The 18913-nt window shown below is 40.7% G+C and overlaps 2 protein-coding genes across 4 annotated transcripts in view; one reads left to right on the plus strand and one right to left on the minus strand.

Annotated features, from left to right (window-relative positions):
* RSF1 (remodeling and spacing factor 1) overlaps window positions 1-7337 on the minus strand; it is a 192506-nt gene extending 185169 nt beyond the window's left edge. The window contains exon 1 of one of the 3 annotated variants that reach the window (XM_023736589.1): window positions 6976-7337. In XM_023736589.1, coding sequence (XP_023592357.1) covers window positions 6976-7162 — 187 coding nt within the window. In that variant the 5' untranslated portion in view covers window positions 7163-7337. The remainder of the gene's footprint in view (window positions 1-6975) is intronic. The other 2 variants (XM_004381995.2, XM_023736590.1) reach the window with 2 other exon arrangements.
* A 300-nt stretch (window positions 7338-7637) lies between these two features.
* AAMDC (adipogenesis associated Mth938 domain containing) overlaps window positions 7638-18913 on the plus strand; it is a 30298-nt gene continuing 19022 nt past the window's right edge. The window contains exon 1 of the mRNA XM_023736594.1: window positions 7638-7701. The gene's annotated coding sequence lies outside the window, so the exon portion shown is untranslated. The remainder of the gene's footprint in view (window positions 7702-18913) is intronic.

The raw sequence follows: 18913 nt of genomic DNA on the forward strand, positions 1-18913 counted from the left end.
AAGGAAAGTATTAGCCCAAGAGACAACAAGCGCCACATAAACCAGAGACTCCATCAGCCTGAGACCAGAAGAACTAGATGGTGTCTGGCTACCACCAATGACCGCCCTGACAGGGAACACAACAGAGAGTCAAGACGGAGCTGGAGAAAAGTGGGATGCAGAACTCAAATTCTAGTAAAAAGACCAGACTTAATGGTCTGACTGAGACTGGAGGAACCCCAGAAAGCATGGCCCCTGAACTCTCTGTTGACCCAGAACTAAGACAATTCCCGAGGCCAACTCTTCAGTCAAAGATTAGACTGGACTATGGGACATAAAATGATACTCGTGAAGAGTGTGCTTCTTAGCTCAAGCAGATACATGAGACTAAATGGGGAGCTCCTGTCCGGAGGTGAGATAAGAAGGCAGAGAGGATCAGGAGCTGGTTGAATGGACATGGGAAATCCAGGGGGCGGGGAAGAGGGGAGCGTGCTGTCACAGTATAGAGAGAGCAATTAGGGTCACATAACAATGTACGTATAAATGTTTGTATGACAGACTAACTTGAATTATAAACTTTCACTTAAAGTACAACAATAGAATTTTAAAAAAGGGGGGGGCACATGTTTAATATCGTTTTTACTTTGTAACAATCTCCACAATGTTTATTATGCCTAGCAAATAGCAGATACTCCAAAACACATATTAAGTGAATGAAGTAGCTAATAAAGGCTTACATTTCTTAATGATGAGGTCTGGTTGAGAATTTAACAATATATCTAAATTTCAAGGCAAAAGTCTTAGTAATTCAGAGACTAGAAAAGTAAGCCAGTTTGCATTAATAGGCACATTTTTGCCAGAGGAGTCCCCCGTCACTATTACCTCCTGTCCTAAGACAATGCCAGCAACCTCCTTCCAAACCTTCATAAACTTTTGGTTACCTCAACTTTATGACATACTAAAAATAATGGAGAAAAGATACTTTTCTCACTTTCCCTCTAATAAATACCCTATAGAATGTTTCTTTAAGGTATTTATTAGGTGGAAGAGCCAAAACTGAAAATTTCCAACCAATCAGGCTGTGGCTCTAGCAATGCCACCCACCGCCAGTGGTCTACGACTGTAGACCCATACAACTCCTGCCACATCCTTCTGATAAAATCTTTTGTTTAGAGCAATAAATGGTGGCTCCAGGAATAGTAAAGTCACCTTTCCACTTTACCAAATCCACCTAGAAGAGTAGTGTCACACAATTTAATGAGCATTATTAGTAGGGGAGAACTATTTCTTTACAGACACAACTCCAGTTAAATATGAAAGGATACAGATGACATTTTAACTGCAAGTGATAAGCTTTAAATCATTAAGATTAAATCCAAAAAATGAAACAAAACAAAAAACTAATGGCTGAACTTACTTACACTATAGAAATAACTCAGCCAACCACAGCATAGATTATGAGAATCCCAACACATTCTCCATACATACTTTAATAGTCTGCTTTCTAACCCACTCTATGAGGCTAGCATCACTTTGATACCAAAGCCAGACAAAGATGTCACAATAAAAAAAAAAAACACAAACGACAGAACAATATCCCTTATGAATACAGATGCAAAAATCCTCAACAAAATGCTAACAAACCAAATCCAAAAGCATATTAAAAGGATTATACACCATGATAAAGTGGGATTTACCCCAGGAATGCAAGGGTAGTTCAACATTAGAAAATCAATGTAATATACCGAACTAACAGAACAAAGGAAAAGAACCACATGATCATCTCAATCCATGGAGAGAAGCATTTGACAAAATCCAACATCCCTTCATGATAAAAATACTTAACAAACTAGGAATTGAAGGAAAATTCCTCAATATGATAAAGGGCATTTATAAAAAACTCACAGCTAACATCATACTCAATGGACAAAGACTGAGCACTTTTTCCTTAAGATTAGCAGCAAGACAAGGGTGCCAGCTCTCTCACCACTGCTATTCAATACTATACTGGAAGTCATAGCCAGAGCAATTAGGCAAGAAAAAGAAATAAAAGTATCCAAAGTGGGAAGGAAAATTACCCCCTTTCACATATGACATGATCCTATATACAGAAAACCCCACAGATCTGCAAAAAAGCTACTAGAGCTAAAAAACGAATTCAACAAAGTGACAGGACACAAGAGCAACATGCAAAAATCGGTTGGATTATTCTATACATCAGCAATGAGCAATCTGAAAAGGAAATTAAAAAAACAATTCCATTTATAATAGCATCTAAAAGAGCAAAATACCTGGGAATAAATATAACCAAAGAAGTGAAAGATTCGTACACAGGAAACTATAAATCGTTATGGAAAGAAATTAAAGAAAACTTAAATAAATGGAAAAACAGTCCATGTTCATGGATTAGAAAACTTAATATTGTTAAGATGTCAATATTCCCCAAAGCAATGTACAGATTCAACGTAATAGCCATCAAAATGCCAACAGCCTTTTTTGCAGAAATGGAAAAGCCAATCCTCAAATTTATATGGAACGGCAAAGGACCCCGAATAGCCAAAGCAATCTTGAAAAATAACAAAGTAGGGGGACCCACACTTCCTAATCTCAAAATATGTATACTTTAACAGACTGTTCTTAGATCTATGTGACTTCTCAATCAATACCCACACCAAGGCCATCTTTAAAGAATGGAAAAGTATATTTTACTCTTGAAAAGGAGGCATGTTCTCTGTAGGAAAGGAAAGATGCTTGGGAGCCTAGGATGCTGACAATCACACAAATCCAATGTCTATTTTCATTTTTATCTACACCACATGATTATCCACCCCGAGTCTGGGGGAAAACTAAAGAAGTCCATACAGAGGATAGAATTTGGAGGGCTAAAGACGATTGGAAGGAGCCCTGTGGCGTAAAGGGTTAAGAGCTTGGATGCTAACCAAAAGGTCGGCAGTTCAAATCCACCAGCAGCTCCCTGGAAACCCTATGAGGCAGTTCTAAACTGTCCTACAGGGTCAGTATGAGTCGGAATCAACTCGACGGCAATTTTTTTTTTTTTTTGTATTGGGCACTACACAACTTCTCAAACCTTGGAATCAGATTGGACACTGCCATCCTCATTTCCTGTTTTACACTGATTTTCATGCAGTACTTGCATTTTATCTCAATAACTCCCCAAAAACTCAACTTCACAAAGATATGATGTCATTGAAAGAGCCTTCGGCACCTAGGGTGTTGGCAATCCCACAAATGCAGGATAATCTAATATTGAAACCATTATCTATCTCAAGCTAGCAGTTCAGTCGCAACCAACAGATGCCAAGTATCGCTGTATCTACCTTGAAAATTTAAAATACCCTAGAGGGGCATTGTGAGTTCGCTGCAATGCCCAGGGACACCTTGGTGCACAGTTTGGGAACCATGGCACTATGGCAAGGTATTACATAAATTTAGTGGCTTTGAACTCGGACAGACCTGGGTTGGAAATCAGATTCTATCACTATGTGACCCTTGAGCAACTGACTCAGCTTCTATGCCTGCCAAATAAGCATAATAATACCAACCTCAGAAAATAGTTGTGAGAAACAATGATACAGTGCTCACACATAGTAAATGTTTAATACAAAAAAAAAAAACAAAACCTGTTGCCATTGAGTCGATTCCGACTCACAGCGACCCTATACGCTCAATAAGTGGTAGCTATTATTATGGCATTAAGACAAAATAAGTAGTTCATAAAACCTAAGTTTATAATTGGCTGTGAGGCCGGGAGAGGCAGTCTAAGCTGAGGCCACAATATCAATTAAAATTTATAAACAAATCTTCAGGAGAAAGATCATAAAGTGCTTAAAGAAGGGTAATATAGGTAACTATACTTTCCTCCAAAGATGTAACAATGTTGACACACCTGTCACAATAAATGACTAGGTAAAAAGCATTAATCTGACAACGCAGAAGAATATAATTTAAAAGGCATCTTCTAAGGGTTAATCATACCAAGAAAAACCAAAAGTTTTATAAACTAGATATTTTTAGATGGCCCTAAGAACTGCCTTTAAAAAATAATTTATATACAGCTAAACTCACTTGGCTGTAACAGATTTTTCTCTAACAGCATAATAGCTCAATATTATACTGTACTCAAAGCCCTATTTTCACAACATGCTAAAAAGTTAACACTTTAATTCCAACATTTTAATTCCAAATGGACTCATGTACCTTTTTATCTGACAAGCATCTTTAATAAAATTTTTAATATAAGAATACTTGTAAATGTTTGGCTTATAAAAGAATTTTTAAAACATTTTATCTGATCCTCAGGTATTATCACTATTTACGGATGAAACGGAGGTCCGTAGAGATTAAATGATTTGCCCTACAACATACACATCATACTATTCAACACTAAAATACATGGCTTCTAACTCTTTCTGGTGTATCACAACTCCTTCCCAATACGACTCGTTCAGATCTTGTTAGCTGGACCAGAATTGTTTGATCAGTTATTACAAGTAGGTTGACCATCATTAAATTTTTTTTCCTGCACAGTAATAGCATTTCACCTGCAGAGACTTTTCATTTGCCAAGCATCTTGAACCATGCAACATTAATAATTATTCTTAGATCACCTTAAGACCAAACCCAAAAACCAAACCCACTGCCCACAGAGTTGATTCCGACTCATAGTGACCCCATAGGGTTTCCAAGGCTGTAAATCTCTACAGAAGCAGACTGCCACACCTTCCTCCTAAGGATCCACTGGTGGTTTTGAACCGCCAACCTTTCAGTTAGCAGTCAATTGCTTTAACCACTGCACCATCAGGACTCCTCACCTTATGACAGGAACATTATCAGTCTCCTTTGCAAATATATGAAAAGCAATGGAGTACCTGAGCTGAATGATTCCTCTAAGCCCAGGTTAATTCCCTTTTTTTTTACTTAACTGGTGACCCACCATTCAACTCTAAACAGAAAGGTAACAATAAGTATTAAACTGACCCTAACTTTTTTTCTTCTGGTAATAATATCTAATAGTGCCCAAAATACTAAAAGGAATGGAGTGGCAAGCAATACTGAATACCACCCAAAAGACAATGCCATCCAGAAAGCCTACGCCTGACTTTGAACTTGGTTCAAATAAATTCCAAAAACAATTTACCAGCAATCCTTTTCTTCCGAATTCCCACATTTCTCTCTCTGGTATACATTACTATCATTTTCCAAGGTATTCTAAAAGCAACTTACTAAGGCATTCCACTTCATAATGAATACTTCCTTAAAAACAGACCGTGAATACAATTCATTAATGAAATGACTACATTAGGAAGCTTTTGTAAAAAATTCTGCAGGAAGTCTTTATAAAATGTAATTAATCACCCTCTTATTTGATACTATTTTAAAAATTAGCCTTTCATATGCCAGGATTTGTTAAGGGTACAAGAGATTAGGGAAGGTAAGAAGAGATATGGGCTTGTCTTGTAACTACTATACAGAGACTTTGGTAGTCATAACTTCATATTCTCTACAGGCAACATTTGGAAGAATGTCACTCTTGGGCCCTTCCTAGCAATGTAAATATACTGTTAATGGAAATGTCTTCATTTCCATGGAGAACAGAAAAGCAACCATGCTTTCCTGGAAAATAAACAGCTATCTGTATCGTCCAATACGCAGTCCACTTTGGCCACCTAACACCGACAAAAAAGAAAAAAAGGCCTATTTGGAAAACGTTTCTTCTCCAGCCAATGGCCGTTCCCAGATAAAGGCAATGCTGAATACAACAAAAATAAAAACCCTTCTTTGAGAGAAGAAATATGCCAGAAAAGGAGAGGCATGGATCGGGAATAAAGAGACAGTGAGTGTATGTGCTCAGTGTGAAAGCTGGAGGCAGTAGGCACAGCGCTGAGATGCTCCAGCGAAAGAACCACCACCAGCAGCAGCAGCAGGAAGTTTCAATGGGGCCGGGCAGAGCATGCGCACTGCACCCGCGCGGTGGCCTTATGTGGAAGGAGCACCACTTGCGAACACCAATAATAGACCAGCGGCACCAGAGAGAAACATGAGCAACAAGCACCTTCTTCAACTGTTTCCCCCTACGTCTAAGCCCCTCCTCCAGCCTACATACAAACCACCCCACCCCACCCCACCCTGCAAATGGGAGGGCGACTTCTTCTTCCCCTAAGCCCAGCTGCCAAGACGACGGGGGAAGGGAGTGGAGAAAGTGAGGAGATGCTTTTCCATTATTTGGGGGGAGGTGGGGAGGGAGAAAAGGAAAGCTTTGGGGGAGGAGGAATTAACCCTCTATCCTCCTAGGTGGAGAAGCTGAACTGACTTCACCCTCCACCGCGAGAAAGGAGGAGGACCCCCTCCCATAGGGGAGGAGCCGACCTCACAACTCAGAGGAAGGAGCTTTGGGGGTTAAACCAGCCCTCGAGGGGAAAGGAAGAAGGTAGAGAGCTGACTCTCTCGGGGGAGCTCCCACCAGAGGGAGGGAGAGTTGCAGTGTCCGCTGCCCCCGCCCACCTAGGTGGAGGATTGAAGGGGACGCCCCAAGAAGATGGGCCCGGCCTCCCCTGAGATGGTGGTGAGGATGGTGGGAGGAGGGGAGAGAGCAAGGGAGGGAGGAGAAAAGCGCAAAGCTGGCCGGAACCTGCGCTCCCCTTCCCCCGCCACCGAGAGGGAGAAGGGGTGGGGGACCGGCCCCGGACGTGGTGGAGCGGTCCCAGGGGCGGCCGACGAGTACCATGACCCCTGCACACCGCCAGCCCACACCTAGCTGCGACACCCCCACCTTCGCTCCTCGCCCGGCCGGGTGACCCTAGGGGCCCCCGCCCCGCCTCCCCTCAGCCCAGGACCCAGAGGGCAGGGCGGAGGAGAACGGTGGAGCGGGGAGCTTCCCCCAGGACGGGGCTGCGAAGGCCCGGGGCATCCGTAAAGAGCCGAGAGAAGGAGCCCGCCAGGGCCGCTTCCCGCCGGGCGTTCGGGCCCCTCGCTTACCTTCTCCGTTGCCGACGTCTGGCGGCGGCGCCTGCAGTACCCGCTCCAGCTCCGGGAACGGCAATTCAGGCAGGTCGAGCAGCGGCCCATAGCGCTCCAAGAAGGAGCAGACTACGGCAAAGTTGGGGCACGAACCTGGGCAGCCTGGAGGAGCCATCGCCGCCGCCGCTGCCGCCGCCGCCGCCATTTTGAACTGGAGGATGGAGGAGGAGGCGAAGGGGGGGTGATGGGGGAGAGTTGGGGTGTCAGAGAATGGCAGGGCAGCCTTACAGACGACAGGAGGCGCTATCGAGTGGTCTCCCCTGTGGATCCGAGCGTCTCAGAGACGGCGCCGCGATCCCAGAATACAACGGTGTCCCGGAGCAGTCGAGAACCGAGTCAGACAGTGGAAAGAGAGGCACTCTGTGCCTTTCACTTTCCGCCCCCTTCCCTCCCTCTACTTCACCCCTCCCACTTCGGGTTCGCCACAGCCTCGTGTGACAGGGGGAATGAAAACAAGGGAAGCCGGGCGGGGAGGCTGACTGGAAGCTGAAGAGGCGGGACTTTTCATGAAAGATGGCCAATAGGCTTGAAGGGGGCGTGGCTTCTGGCACTGACTGGCCGAAGCGCTTTTTCGGGGCGGGGCGTGTGAGAAGGGAGGGGAGCGGCTAGCCGAGTGGGCTAAAGGCAGCAAGGTCAAAGATAAAGCACGGAACCGTTTGGACAAGCAACTCGGAGGAGACTTCGGTGAGTTTTGAGGGAATCCCGGGAACTGAAACTGGGCCACAAGATGGTGGGGGAAATTGAGAAGAGTGAATTAGAAAAGCAGAGTAGGGAAAAAAGGCATGACTTGGGAAGAAGGTTGGGAAGGAGAAAGGTAGAAGGGCCTTTCCCTTAGGCGATGGGATGAGACCTTTGTAAGGAAAGATTTCTGCAAAAGTTTGCTGAGGGGTATTGCTGGGGTACAAGACTCGCAGCTTTGTTGGAAAAAGGAGGGTCTGAGGACAGGAACTCACCAGGGGACCAGGGTCTGAGGGAACGGGTTCGTACCGGGACAAGGTAGGGTCTGAAGGATCGGAACCCTGTCGGTGTCACCAGGGTCTGAGGGAACGGGGTTCCTCTGGGGAATCAGGGTCTGAGTGTAAGGAGCTCTGCCTGGGTTACTAGGGTCTGAGGCGCTGGTGCCTTGCTGGGAGATCAGAGTCTCAGGGGACTAGGTTCTGCTAAGGGACCAGGATGTTAGGGGAAGGGGCTTTGCTGAGAGACTAGAGTCTGAAGGTGAGTAACCTTCCACTGACAAGTCGAACACGATGGGAAACTTAGTGGAAGATCAAAAGTTTGTTAGAGGACAAGGTTCCACTTTGTTGGCGGACAGAGGTGAACATTCTCCCACAAAGAATCCCAGAGAAAAACCAACAATCAACAATAATGCAAAATAGAATGTACAGCTTGGGAAGCAATATGCACGAACCTGAGATTTGAATTCAGCCAGAACTGAGTCTTGACAGGACCTCTTCATGACGTTGAGAAAGATTCTGTACTTCTTAAAATTTTTATAAAGTGGAGATAATGATAATACATCACAGAATTTTACTAGATAATTCACAATATAGTTATTAGCACAATGCCTTGGTGTATTGTAAGTACTTAAAAAGTGTTATTTGCTAGTATTGAAGAAAGAAGTTAATAGAATTTTGACTTAATTCAGCTATATTTATTTAGCCCAGTTTACTTTCTTGAGGCAAAATCTTCAGAGTGCTTTTAAAACTTACATAGTACCTACTTCCTAAAAAGATTTTGAAGCAAAGTACAATACAAACTATGTTTAGGACAGGGAGCTGTTTTTAGCACAGTGATTAAGCGCTCAGCTGCTAACTGAAAAGTTGGCAGTTCAAACCCGTCAACCACTGGGCTGGAGAAAGATGTGGCACTCTGGTTCCATAAAGATTTACAGCCTTGGAAACCCTATGGGGCAGTTCTACTCTGTCCTATAGGATCACTATGAATCGGAATCAACTCGACAGTGATGGTTTAGGACAGTTTATGATTAAAGGAAGATAAAAAACTGTACGTTGTTGTTAGCTACCATGGAGTCGGCCCTTGACTCATGTTGTCCCCATGCACAACAGAATGAAATACTGCACTGTCTCCATGATTGATTGCAGATCAGATTATCGTGATTCATAGGGTTTTCATTGGCTTATTTTTGAAAGTAGATCTCCAGGCCTTCCTTCCTAGTCTGTCTGAGCCTGGAAGCTGTCCTGAAACCTGTTCAGCATCATAGCAACACACAGGTCTCCAATGACAGACAAGTGGTGGCTGTGCATGAGGTGCATTAGCCAGGACTCGAACCTGGGTCTCCTACATGGAGGGAGAGAATTCTACCACTGAAGCACCCCAGTGGTCTATATCATTCTCATTATATAAAGAAAGAATACTCATTTGTTAAAAGAAAAAAAGGTCCTCCTGGAGGAGTTTATTGCCTATAACAGTGATTCTTGAATAATATACGAATCACTTTTTTTATTGTTGTAAAAATATAGTAAGTAACAGCTATCATTCTGTTTGCATGACTTAAAATTTCCTTTAAAGATTTGTTGTCAAGTAAAATATATATATATATATATAAAATACATGTGCCAATTTAACATTTTTCACGTGTACAATTTAGTTACATCAATTATGTTAATCACGTTATACAACCATCACCATCATCTGTTGCCAAATTTTCCATCACCTTAAACAGAAATGCAGTGCTTCCTAAACGTTGACTCCCCCTTTTCCCTTTCCTCCCATCCCTGGTAACCGCTAATAAACTTTGATATCTATACATTTGCCTATTCTAGATATTTCATATGAGTGAGATCATACAATATTTGTTCTTTTGTTGTTGACTTACTTCAGTCAGCATAATGTTTTCAAGGTTCATCTATGTTGTAGTATGTATCAGGACTTCATTTCTCTTTATGGCTGAGTAATATTCCTGAATCGCTTTTAAAGAGAAAAACACACACACGGTTCATTTGAAACTTGGCAAATACTTTTGAAAATTCCAGTTTAAGAAATACTTATATAAGAAATTAAAGTCTTACTTTGGGAAAATGTCTTATGGTTGTGAATTATTATTGCAAAAGAGAAGTTTTAAATTTAATGAGTGATAAAATATTATTTATAAGCTATCTTTGAAATGAAATGCAAAACTAAATGAAACCGTTTTGGTAGAACTCTTAGACTGCGTAGTATGTGTCTCTAGACCCCGGGGATCCGAAGACCCTGGTTTAAGAAAATTCTGACCTAGAGCATATCTGTAACAACAGTTTTGCAGAAAGATAACCCCCCAAAAAAAAGCAGAAAAAAACTTTCACATAATCATTACTTCTTGTTCTTGTTAGCTGCCAGCAAGTCAGCCACCAACTCATGGCAGTGCTGTGCACAATGAAACTAAACACTGCATCAATCCCCGTGATCAGTTGCAGATCAGACCAAAAACCAGTTGCCATCGAGTCGTCATTACTTAATCGGCCTTAAATAAAAGCCAGGTGCCCAATAGTAAATAAAATAATATCTCTGTGAAGTAATCTCTGTGGAGAGAACGTTGAAACCAAAAAGAAGATTTAATTATGTCATTATGTGAAACCTTACCCACCCTTCCTTCCTCTCTCTTAACTTTCAGCCTTTCTAGTACCCCAGCTCCCACTCTCTCATGAGGTTGTAAAATAACATTCTAAAGAAGAAAAAAAAGCTTTATACTATAGTTTTCTTTTCTCAATGCTCACACTGTTATTCAAAGGGGGACTGATAAATAAGGTTAGAGTTTCTGCCTTTTCTGATCCAGATTGGCATGGGAACAAAGTCGTTTGGCATCAGAAATTTATATCCACCCAGAAGATAAGAGGTGTTTTACTACACTTGTTCACTGAGTCATGCCTTCACTAAGTCTCTTCTTGAAAAGAAACAACACACTCATGATTGGTACCACCTTCTCTATTTGCCTTTCTTGGATAAGAGGTTGTAGGTTACAAGAGTCTAATCCCAATTTATGTAGTAAAGTAACTGAATTATGTACATCAGACTAGAATATAAACATAGAAAAAGAGAAGCTTTTTCTAAAACCTGTTATTAATTTATTGCCACTGCAATGAAGAGGCCTTCAAACAGCCATTAAATTATCTATACTCAGTCTAACTTTGTTTATTAATAAGAAATTTCTTAAGATCAAATTTCACATCCTTTTAGGAAAAAAAAGACTTAATCTGTTCAGTCAGAATTAATGGCTAGTTTATTCAAAATTCCAAAAAATGGAAAACAATCCAAATGTTCATCAGCAGAAAAATGGATAGCTATCTGTTCCTACAATAGATTGCTGCTTGTACTGATGCACACTACTGATACACACAGCCACACTGTGAACTGCAAAAACATGAGGTGAGAGAAGGCAGACACAAATGAGTAGGTACTGTATGATTCCATTGTTGTTAAGTATTTTAAAATATTTTAAAAATTTAAATATTTTGACTATCGCCATAGCATATAGCAACGTTTTTTTAAACTGACTCCTTAGTGGGTTTTAAGGAGTCCCTGGGTGGTGCAAATGTTTAACACACTCAGTGGCTAACCAGAAGGTTGGCAGTTCATGTCCACCCAGAGGCATCTCAGAAGAAAGGCCTGGTGATTACTTCTGAAAAATCAGCCTTTGGAAACTGTATGGAGTACATGGCTTCATCATAATTAGTAATCGACCGAATGGCAACTGGTTTGGTTAGAGGGTTTTAAAATCAATTTGGTGAATCAAGAACACAATTATGTTAAAAACGAAGTAGAATGAAAACAAAACAAAATATCAGAATACATTATATATAGTAAGGATATTATTTTATGACAAGTATATTTCATGAAAATATTCTTTCAGATAGATGTATCAGAAACATGTATGTGTGAGAAAATGTATCTGTTACTATGGTTTATTTAGATAAAGCATTTGAAACATATTGCCCTAGCATTACATGTGGAGGCAAATGAACAAATGAGTACCTTAATGAATGAAAAAATCGGATCTTTATCAGACGATTATGACAAAGGCAACAGATATTGCTGGGTAAAATTTATATTTTACCTCCACACTCCTGGATAAACTCTTAGTATAAATACAGCAGATTTTGCATCACTTCACTCAGTGAAATGTTATGACATGCCAGGCCCATCAGTTTTCCAAGTGGCAAAGAGAACTGTGTCAGCAAAAGCATTTCTTTAATACTATGTGATGACACTTCCAGGTATCTGGTGAGTCATTAAAGTGAGGTTGATTATTGTGTCAGAATACTTTAGGCTGCAAGCAAAAGATAAACAAGCATAAATAATAAAGGGAATTTATTGCCTCACAATTGAAAAGACCAGTGACAGTTCACACTTAAAGTATGATTTGACCAGGACTAAAACTGTTTCTTGACCTTTCTCTCTGTTTTGCCTTCCTCTGTGTGGGCCTAATTTTCAGACTGATTGCCATCATAGCAGCAGTAGTTTCAGAATTTCTCCCAAAACTTCATAAAATTGACTCTGATTGGTCCAGCTCATCTCACATGTTCAACCCTGAACCAAATACTGTGACCAGTGTAGAATGTGAGGATAGAATATGCTCAATGCCTTAAGAATATTGGGTACTTCATTTCTAAAGCTAGAGGTGCAATTGATTTATGAAAACCACACGGAGTCAATCCATCAAGAAGATATAAAAAAAAAATAAAGAAGATATAACAAAACATATACACACCTAGAAGGAAACTAAAGTTTCAGAGAGGAAACTAGCTTACAGACCTATCAGCCTACACGAGCCACAGCCTCATCTACCCAAAGACCAGAAGAACTAGCTGGTGGCTGGCTACCATTACCAACTGTTCTGATCAGGGCCACAACAGAATGGGAGAAAAACCCAGAACAGAACTCGAATCCTTAAAAAGTCCAGACTTACTGAACTAGTTGAGACTAGAGGACTCTAAAACTACTGCCCTGAAATACTCTTTGAACTTTGAACCGAAACTATCCCGAGGTCACCTTTTAGCAAAATAACAGATTGGTACACAAAATAAATGATACTATCTGTAAGTCCACCACTCGTCTGTCAGTTTGTCATACTGTGGTGGCTTGCCGTCACTGTGATGCTGGAAGCTATGCCACCAGTATTTCAAATACCAGCAGGGTCACCAGGGTCACCCATGGTGGACAAGTTTTCAGTGAATCTTCCAAACTAAGGCAGACTAGGAAGAAGGACCTAGCAATCTACTTCTGAAATAATTGGCCAGTGAAAACCTTATGGATAGCAATGGGCAGCCAGAATGCTCCTTAGAAGCGAGGATGGCGAGACTTCATTTCACATAGTTTGGACATGTTGTCAGATGGACGAGTCCCTGGAGAAGGACATGATGCTTGGTAAAGTAGAGGGTCAGTGAAAAAGAGGAAGACCCTCAACAAGATGGATTGACACAGTGGCTGTAGCAATGGGCTCAAACATGGCAACAATTGTAAAGATGGTGCAGGATTGAGTGGTGTTTCATTCTGTTGTACATGGGGTTTGCTATGAGTCAGAACAAACTCAACAGACCTAACAATAATATCCCTGACTATGGTGCTCCATTAAAAAGCCGTCTTTATGAGACCAAAAGCTCAACCCAATAACCTCGGTGCCATTGAGTCAATTCCAACTCATAGCAACTCTATAGGACAGAGTAGAACTACCCATAGGGTTTCTGAGGCTGTCCACATCTTTCTGTTGCAGAGCAGCTGATGAGTTTGAACTGCTGACCTTTGCGTTAGCAGCTGACCACTTAACCACTGTGCCACCAGGGCTCCTAAAAGGTCAACAATTACTCTAAAGCAAAGATGAGAAGCTAAGGGAGCAGGGGAACTAGAGTACTGGAAAAAGAACAACCAGAATGCAACGAAGAGAATGTTGACACATTGTGAAAAATGTAACTAATGTGTCTGAATGTGATGGTTAATGTTATGTGTCAACTTGGCTAGGCCATGATTCTCAGTGATTGGGCAGATATTATATAATCATTCTCCATTTTGAGATCTGATGTGAGCAGCCAATCAGTTGGAAAGTGAGTTTCCTTGGGAGTGTGGCCTGCATCCAATATATATGGATGTTCTGTCAAAATTTGCTCTCTCTCTTGATTCTGCATCCATCTCGTCATCCTCTGACCTCCGGTACTTGGGACATGAGCCAGCAGCCTGCTGCCTGACCTGCAGATTTTGGGTTCATCAGCCCCTGAAACCATGGGAGGCAGGAGAAGCCTCCAGCCTGTTGCCTGACCCATGGATTTGGGACTTGCCAACCTCCACAATTGGGTGAACCATTTCTTTGAAATAAATCTCTCTATATATATATTTATATATATGCTTCACTGGTTTTGCTCCTCTAGAGAACCTAGCCTAAGACACTGAACAAGTTCTGTAGAAATTGTCAAATGGGAACCTAATTTGCTGTGTAAATTTTCACTGAAAACATGATAAACTATTATTAAAAACGAGTAAACATCTACACCTAACAACACCAATATACATGATGCAAAACTGAAAGAAGAGAGAAATATACAATTCAATAATAATACGTGGAGACTTCAATACCTCACTTTCAATGACGGGTAGAAGAGCTAGGCAGAAGACCAACCAAAATATACACTTGAACAACACTATAAACTAGACCTAACAGACATCTATGGAACACTACCCAACAACAGCAGAATACGCATTCTTCTCAAGTGCACATGAAAAATTCACCAGGATATACCATTCTTTTGCATGTGGATATCTACTTGTCTGAGCACCATTTATTGGAAAGACTATTCTTTCCCCCATTCAATTGTTTTGGTACCCTTATAAAAAAATTAATTAACCATACATGTGTGGGTTTATTTTTGGACTCTCAGTTCTATTCCATTGATTGGTATGCCTATTCTTATGCCTATGCCACACTGTCTTTATTACTGTAGTTTTGTAGTAAGAATTGAAATCAGGAAGTGTGAGTTCTCCAACTTTATTCTTCTTTTTCAAGATTGTTTTGGTTATTCTGGGTCCCTTGAATTTCCATATGAATTTTAGGATCAGTTTTATATGTATTTTTTCATCTCTACTAAGTACTATATTTACTATGTTGTAATTTTTTAAGATAGGAATTTGTGCCTCTTTCATCTTTGTATTCCCCACAATATCTGGCAGGATGCCTACATATTGTATAAGCTCAAAATTTTTTAAAGTAGTGAATAAATATATGCTTTCTGACATTGTACAACTGGACAAAAATTCTAACCGTTGAGTTATTTTGTACATACTTGTAATGGATAATCTCATAAGGACTATGTTAGAATGTTAAGTGATGACTGTATAACCATGGCAATCATGTAAGATTATATTTTTAATTTCCATGAAATATTAATAAAGTAAGAAAATAGGATCCTTACACATTACAGATTTTTTTTCTCTGAATTTCTTGCAAAAACATTTTTTAAAGTGATATATTCGGAACAACATTTGGGAGTCCAGTTTTAGAGGCATTTTTACTAAACAGAAATTTGTAGTGATATTTTTGTGACTTGTTAGTAGAGTCTCATTTTTCATCTACCATATTTTATAGAAATAACACGCGACTTCTAAGTCTGTTTGCCAGCTGCGCCCTCCCCAACGAGGCACCCTCGCAAGCGCTGCCATGCCAATCCTCTTCTAGGGGTTACTGTAAAAAATTAGCATAGCGCGCTTAAGAAAATACCTAGGGGCTAGGCAGGGGTTGCTGCAGGCAAACACAGAAGGCACAGGTTATTTGCATCAAAATACAGTACTCATTCTTACTCTTGCCCTGATTTATTTCATCCAAAACTTTTACTGCTATGATCTGTAAAGAAGCAATACAGGTTTCCCTTGCTATCTGAAAGCAGAGTGTTCCTATGAAACCTTTCCTAAGCCAAATTGGCATAAAGCGAAGAAGCAATTACCATTAATTTATATGGGAAATAACTTTTGAGCATTCCTAGACCCAAAAAATAACCTACGTCTAGTTTTATGCTAAGTATAACACCCTTATGAGCTCTCTTAGGCTTTTCTGATATCTTAGGACACATCTTGGTAATGGATGCACGAAAGGAGATAAAGCACAGATGCTCACAGACACAGCTCAAAGCAATGATGGCTTGATACTGAGATGCTGAGTGTAGTTCCTGGGGAAGGAACTTGGCTACGCCACTCTCGCTGCTCGGTGCGTGCTGCCTCTTTTAATGACTCAATGCATGCAAAACAAACGCTGAACGCTATTTCCACTTTTCGCCTTTTTTCATAAAAGTAAAAATCTTCACATTTCTTTCAGATTACTTTCATAAAAGCGAAGTACTGTAAAGTGAACTTTCAAAAAGCACAGGACGTCTGTATAGTATACTAGAAAGAGTTATATGGTTTCAGGTTTAAACTCCAGAACCCAGCATAACCAAGTTTTATCAACCTCATCAAATTACTCAACCTATCTTAACCTGAGTTTTTTTACTTTAAAATGGTAATACTAATGCTGACTTTATAAGTTTCTTGAGAGAACTAGAGATAATGCATATAAAGTTTGTGGTATGGGGTGGATACTCAATAAATGGTATCTGTTCTCATCCTTTTATTTTAAAAACTATTTATTCATCCAATACTTGGAACAAAGCCCTATGACAAATACTAAGGATAGAAAAAATAGTTCCTGCTTCAAGGAGCTTACACTGTAATGGGAAGATTTTAAATAGATACCGTATTTTTACACAAACAACACACACACAAGGTATAAGCATGCTATGCTTTTTTCTTACAGCAACATGTAAAAAAAATTGACATAGTGGAACTTATGAAAATACCTCACAGGGGGAGGGCACAGTTGGCAAACAAACGTAGAAGGTGCACATTATTTGTGTAAAATACAGTAGATGCACACACACAATAACTATAGTTTAGTGTGGTAATTACCCTATTAAGGAATAAACCAGGCCCAGCTACCACCAGCGACCACCCTGACAGGGAGTACAACAGAGAGTCCCTGACGGAGCAGGAGAAAAGTGGGGTGCAGAACTCAAATTCTAGTAAAAAGACCAGACTTAATGGTCTGACTGAGACTGGAGGGACCCTGGAAGACATGGCCCCCAGACTGTCTGTTAGCCCAGAACTATAACCATTCCCAAAGCCAACGCTTCAGACAAAGATTAGACTGGACTATAAGCCATAAAACAATCCTCGTGAAGAGAGTGCTTCTTAGCTCAGGTAGATACAGGAGACTAAAATGGGCAGCTCCTGTCTGGAGGCGAGATGAGAAGGCAAAAACGGACAGGAGCTGGTTGAATGGACATGGGAAATCAGGGATGGAAAGGAGGAGTGTGCTGTCACAGTATAGGGAGGGCAACTAGGGTCACAACAGTGTGCGTATAAATTTGTATGAGAAACTAACTTGAACTGTAAACTTTGATTTAAAGCACAATTAAAAAATAATAATAATAAACCAGGAGGTATTGGAGCACAGAGGATGCGCAGATACAGTCTAAGCAGTGACACAGGAAAGACTTCATGAGGAGGCTATTAAAACTAGGACTTCAAGAACAGAAAGAATTACTACAGGCAGAGATGACTGGATGGGAAAATGAAACTGACGTCTTTGTATATAACTCCTATGACAGATGTTTATCTTTCAGTCAGTGACACAATTGGCAATGAAACATGTCGACATGATAGGCAGTTCTTTTTGTATATTCTAAAAACTTTGGGGCTTAATTACCTGTTATTGCCAATAGCCAAGCAGCTTATATAGTAGGTAATTATAAGTGATTAGTCTACCTCCTATTTGCCTGTTCAATCCAGGCAATTCTAGATTGTTCGTTTTCTTCCTCAATGAGTTACATCTCTTTTGAGCTGCTTTGCCAGAATCTTGAGATTTATTGTTGGTTTTTATGAATTGGTTTTCATGAATAAATGCTTCTCAGTTTGTAATATGCCTTTAATTGATTTCTAGAGTACTGTACTGGTTGCTTCTTGACAGTTTTGTCCAGCTTTATACTTGTTTATACTTGTTTTGGGGGGAGAGAATGTGTTGACCCCCTCACTCCATCATGCTGAAGTAAATCTCCACCTTTTAATTTTATCTCTCAGAAAATATCCTAAGGATTTCGTCTGAGAAGTACTTGTAGTATCTGGTTTTCATGGGTGATTCAGGATCCCAAGGATAACATTTTACTGTTTAGACCTCTATAGGGAGGAGGTGCCAATCACATGAATGAGAAAGATACTTCATAAATCATAGAGAACCAGAGCTGCTTGTACTTTTTTTTTTTTGCTTGTTTACTTTTTTCATATTCTTTTTTGTTGTTGTTGTGCTTTAAGTGAAAGTTTATGCTTCAAGTTAATCTCTCATACAAAAATTTATACATACATTGTTATGTGACCCTAATTGCTCTCCTTATACTGTGACAGCATACCCCTCCTTTTCCACCCCAGATTTACCGTGTCCATTCAGCCAGCTCCTGTCCGTTTTTGCCTTCTCATCTCACCTCTGGACAGGAGCTACCCATTTAGTCTCATGTATCTACTTGAGCTAAGAAGCATTCTCTTCACAAGTCTCATTTTATGTCCCATAGTCCAGTCTAATCTTTGAAGAGATGGCCTCGGGAATGGTTTTAGTTTTGGGCTAACAGAGAGTCTGGGGGCCATGTCTTCCAGGGTCCCTCCAGTATCAGTGAAACCATTAAGTCTGGTCTTTTTACTAGAGTTTGAGTTCTGCACCCCACTGTTCTCCTGCTCCATCAGGGACTCTCTGTTGTGTTGTCTATCAGGGCGGTCATTGGTGGTAGCCAGGCATCACCTAGTTCTTCTGATCTCAGGCTGATGAAGTCTCTGGTTTACGTGGCCCTTTCTGTCTCTTGGGCTAATATTTTTCTTGTGTCTTTGGTGTTGTTCATTC

Source organism: Trichechus manatus, unplaced genomic scaffold, assembly GCF_000243295.1.
Source record: "Trichechus manatus latirostris isolate Lorelei unplaced genomic scaffold, TriManLat1.0 scaffold00088, whole genome shotgun sequence".
Classification (NCBI taxonomy): Eukaryota; Metazoa; Chordata; class Mammalia; order Sirenia; family Trichechidae; genus Trichechus; species Trichechus manatus.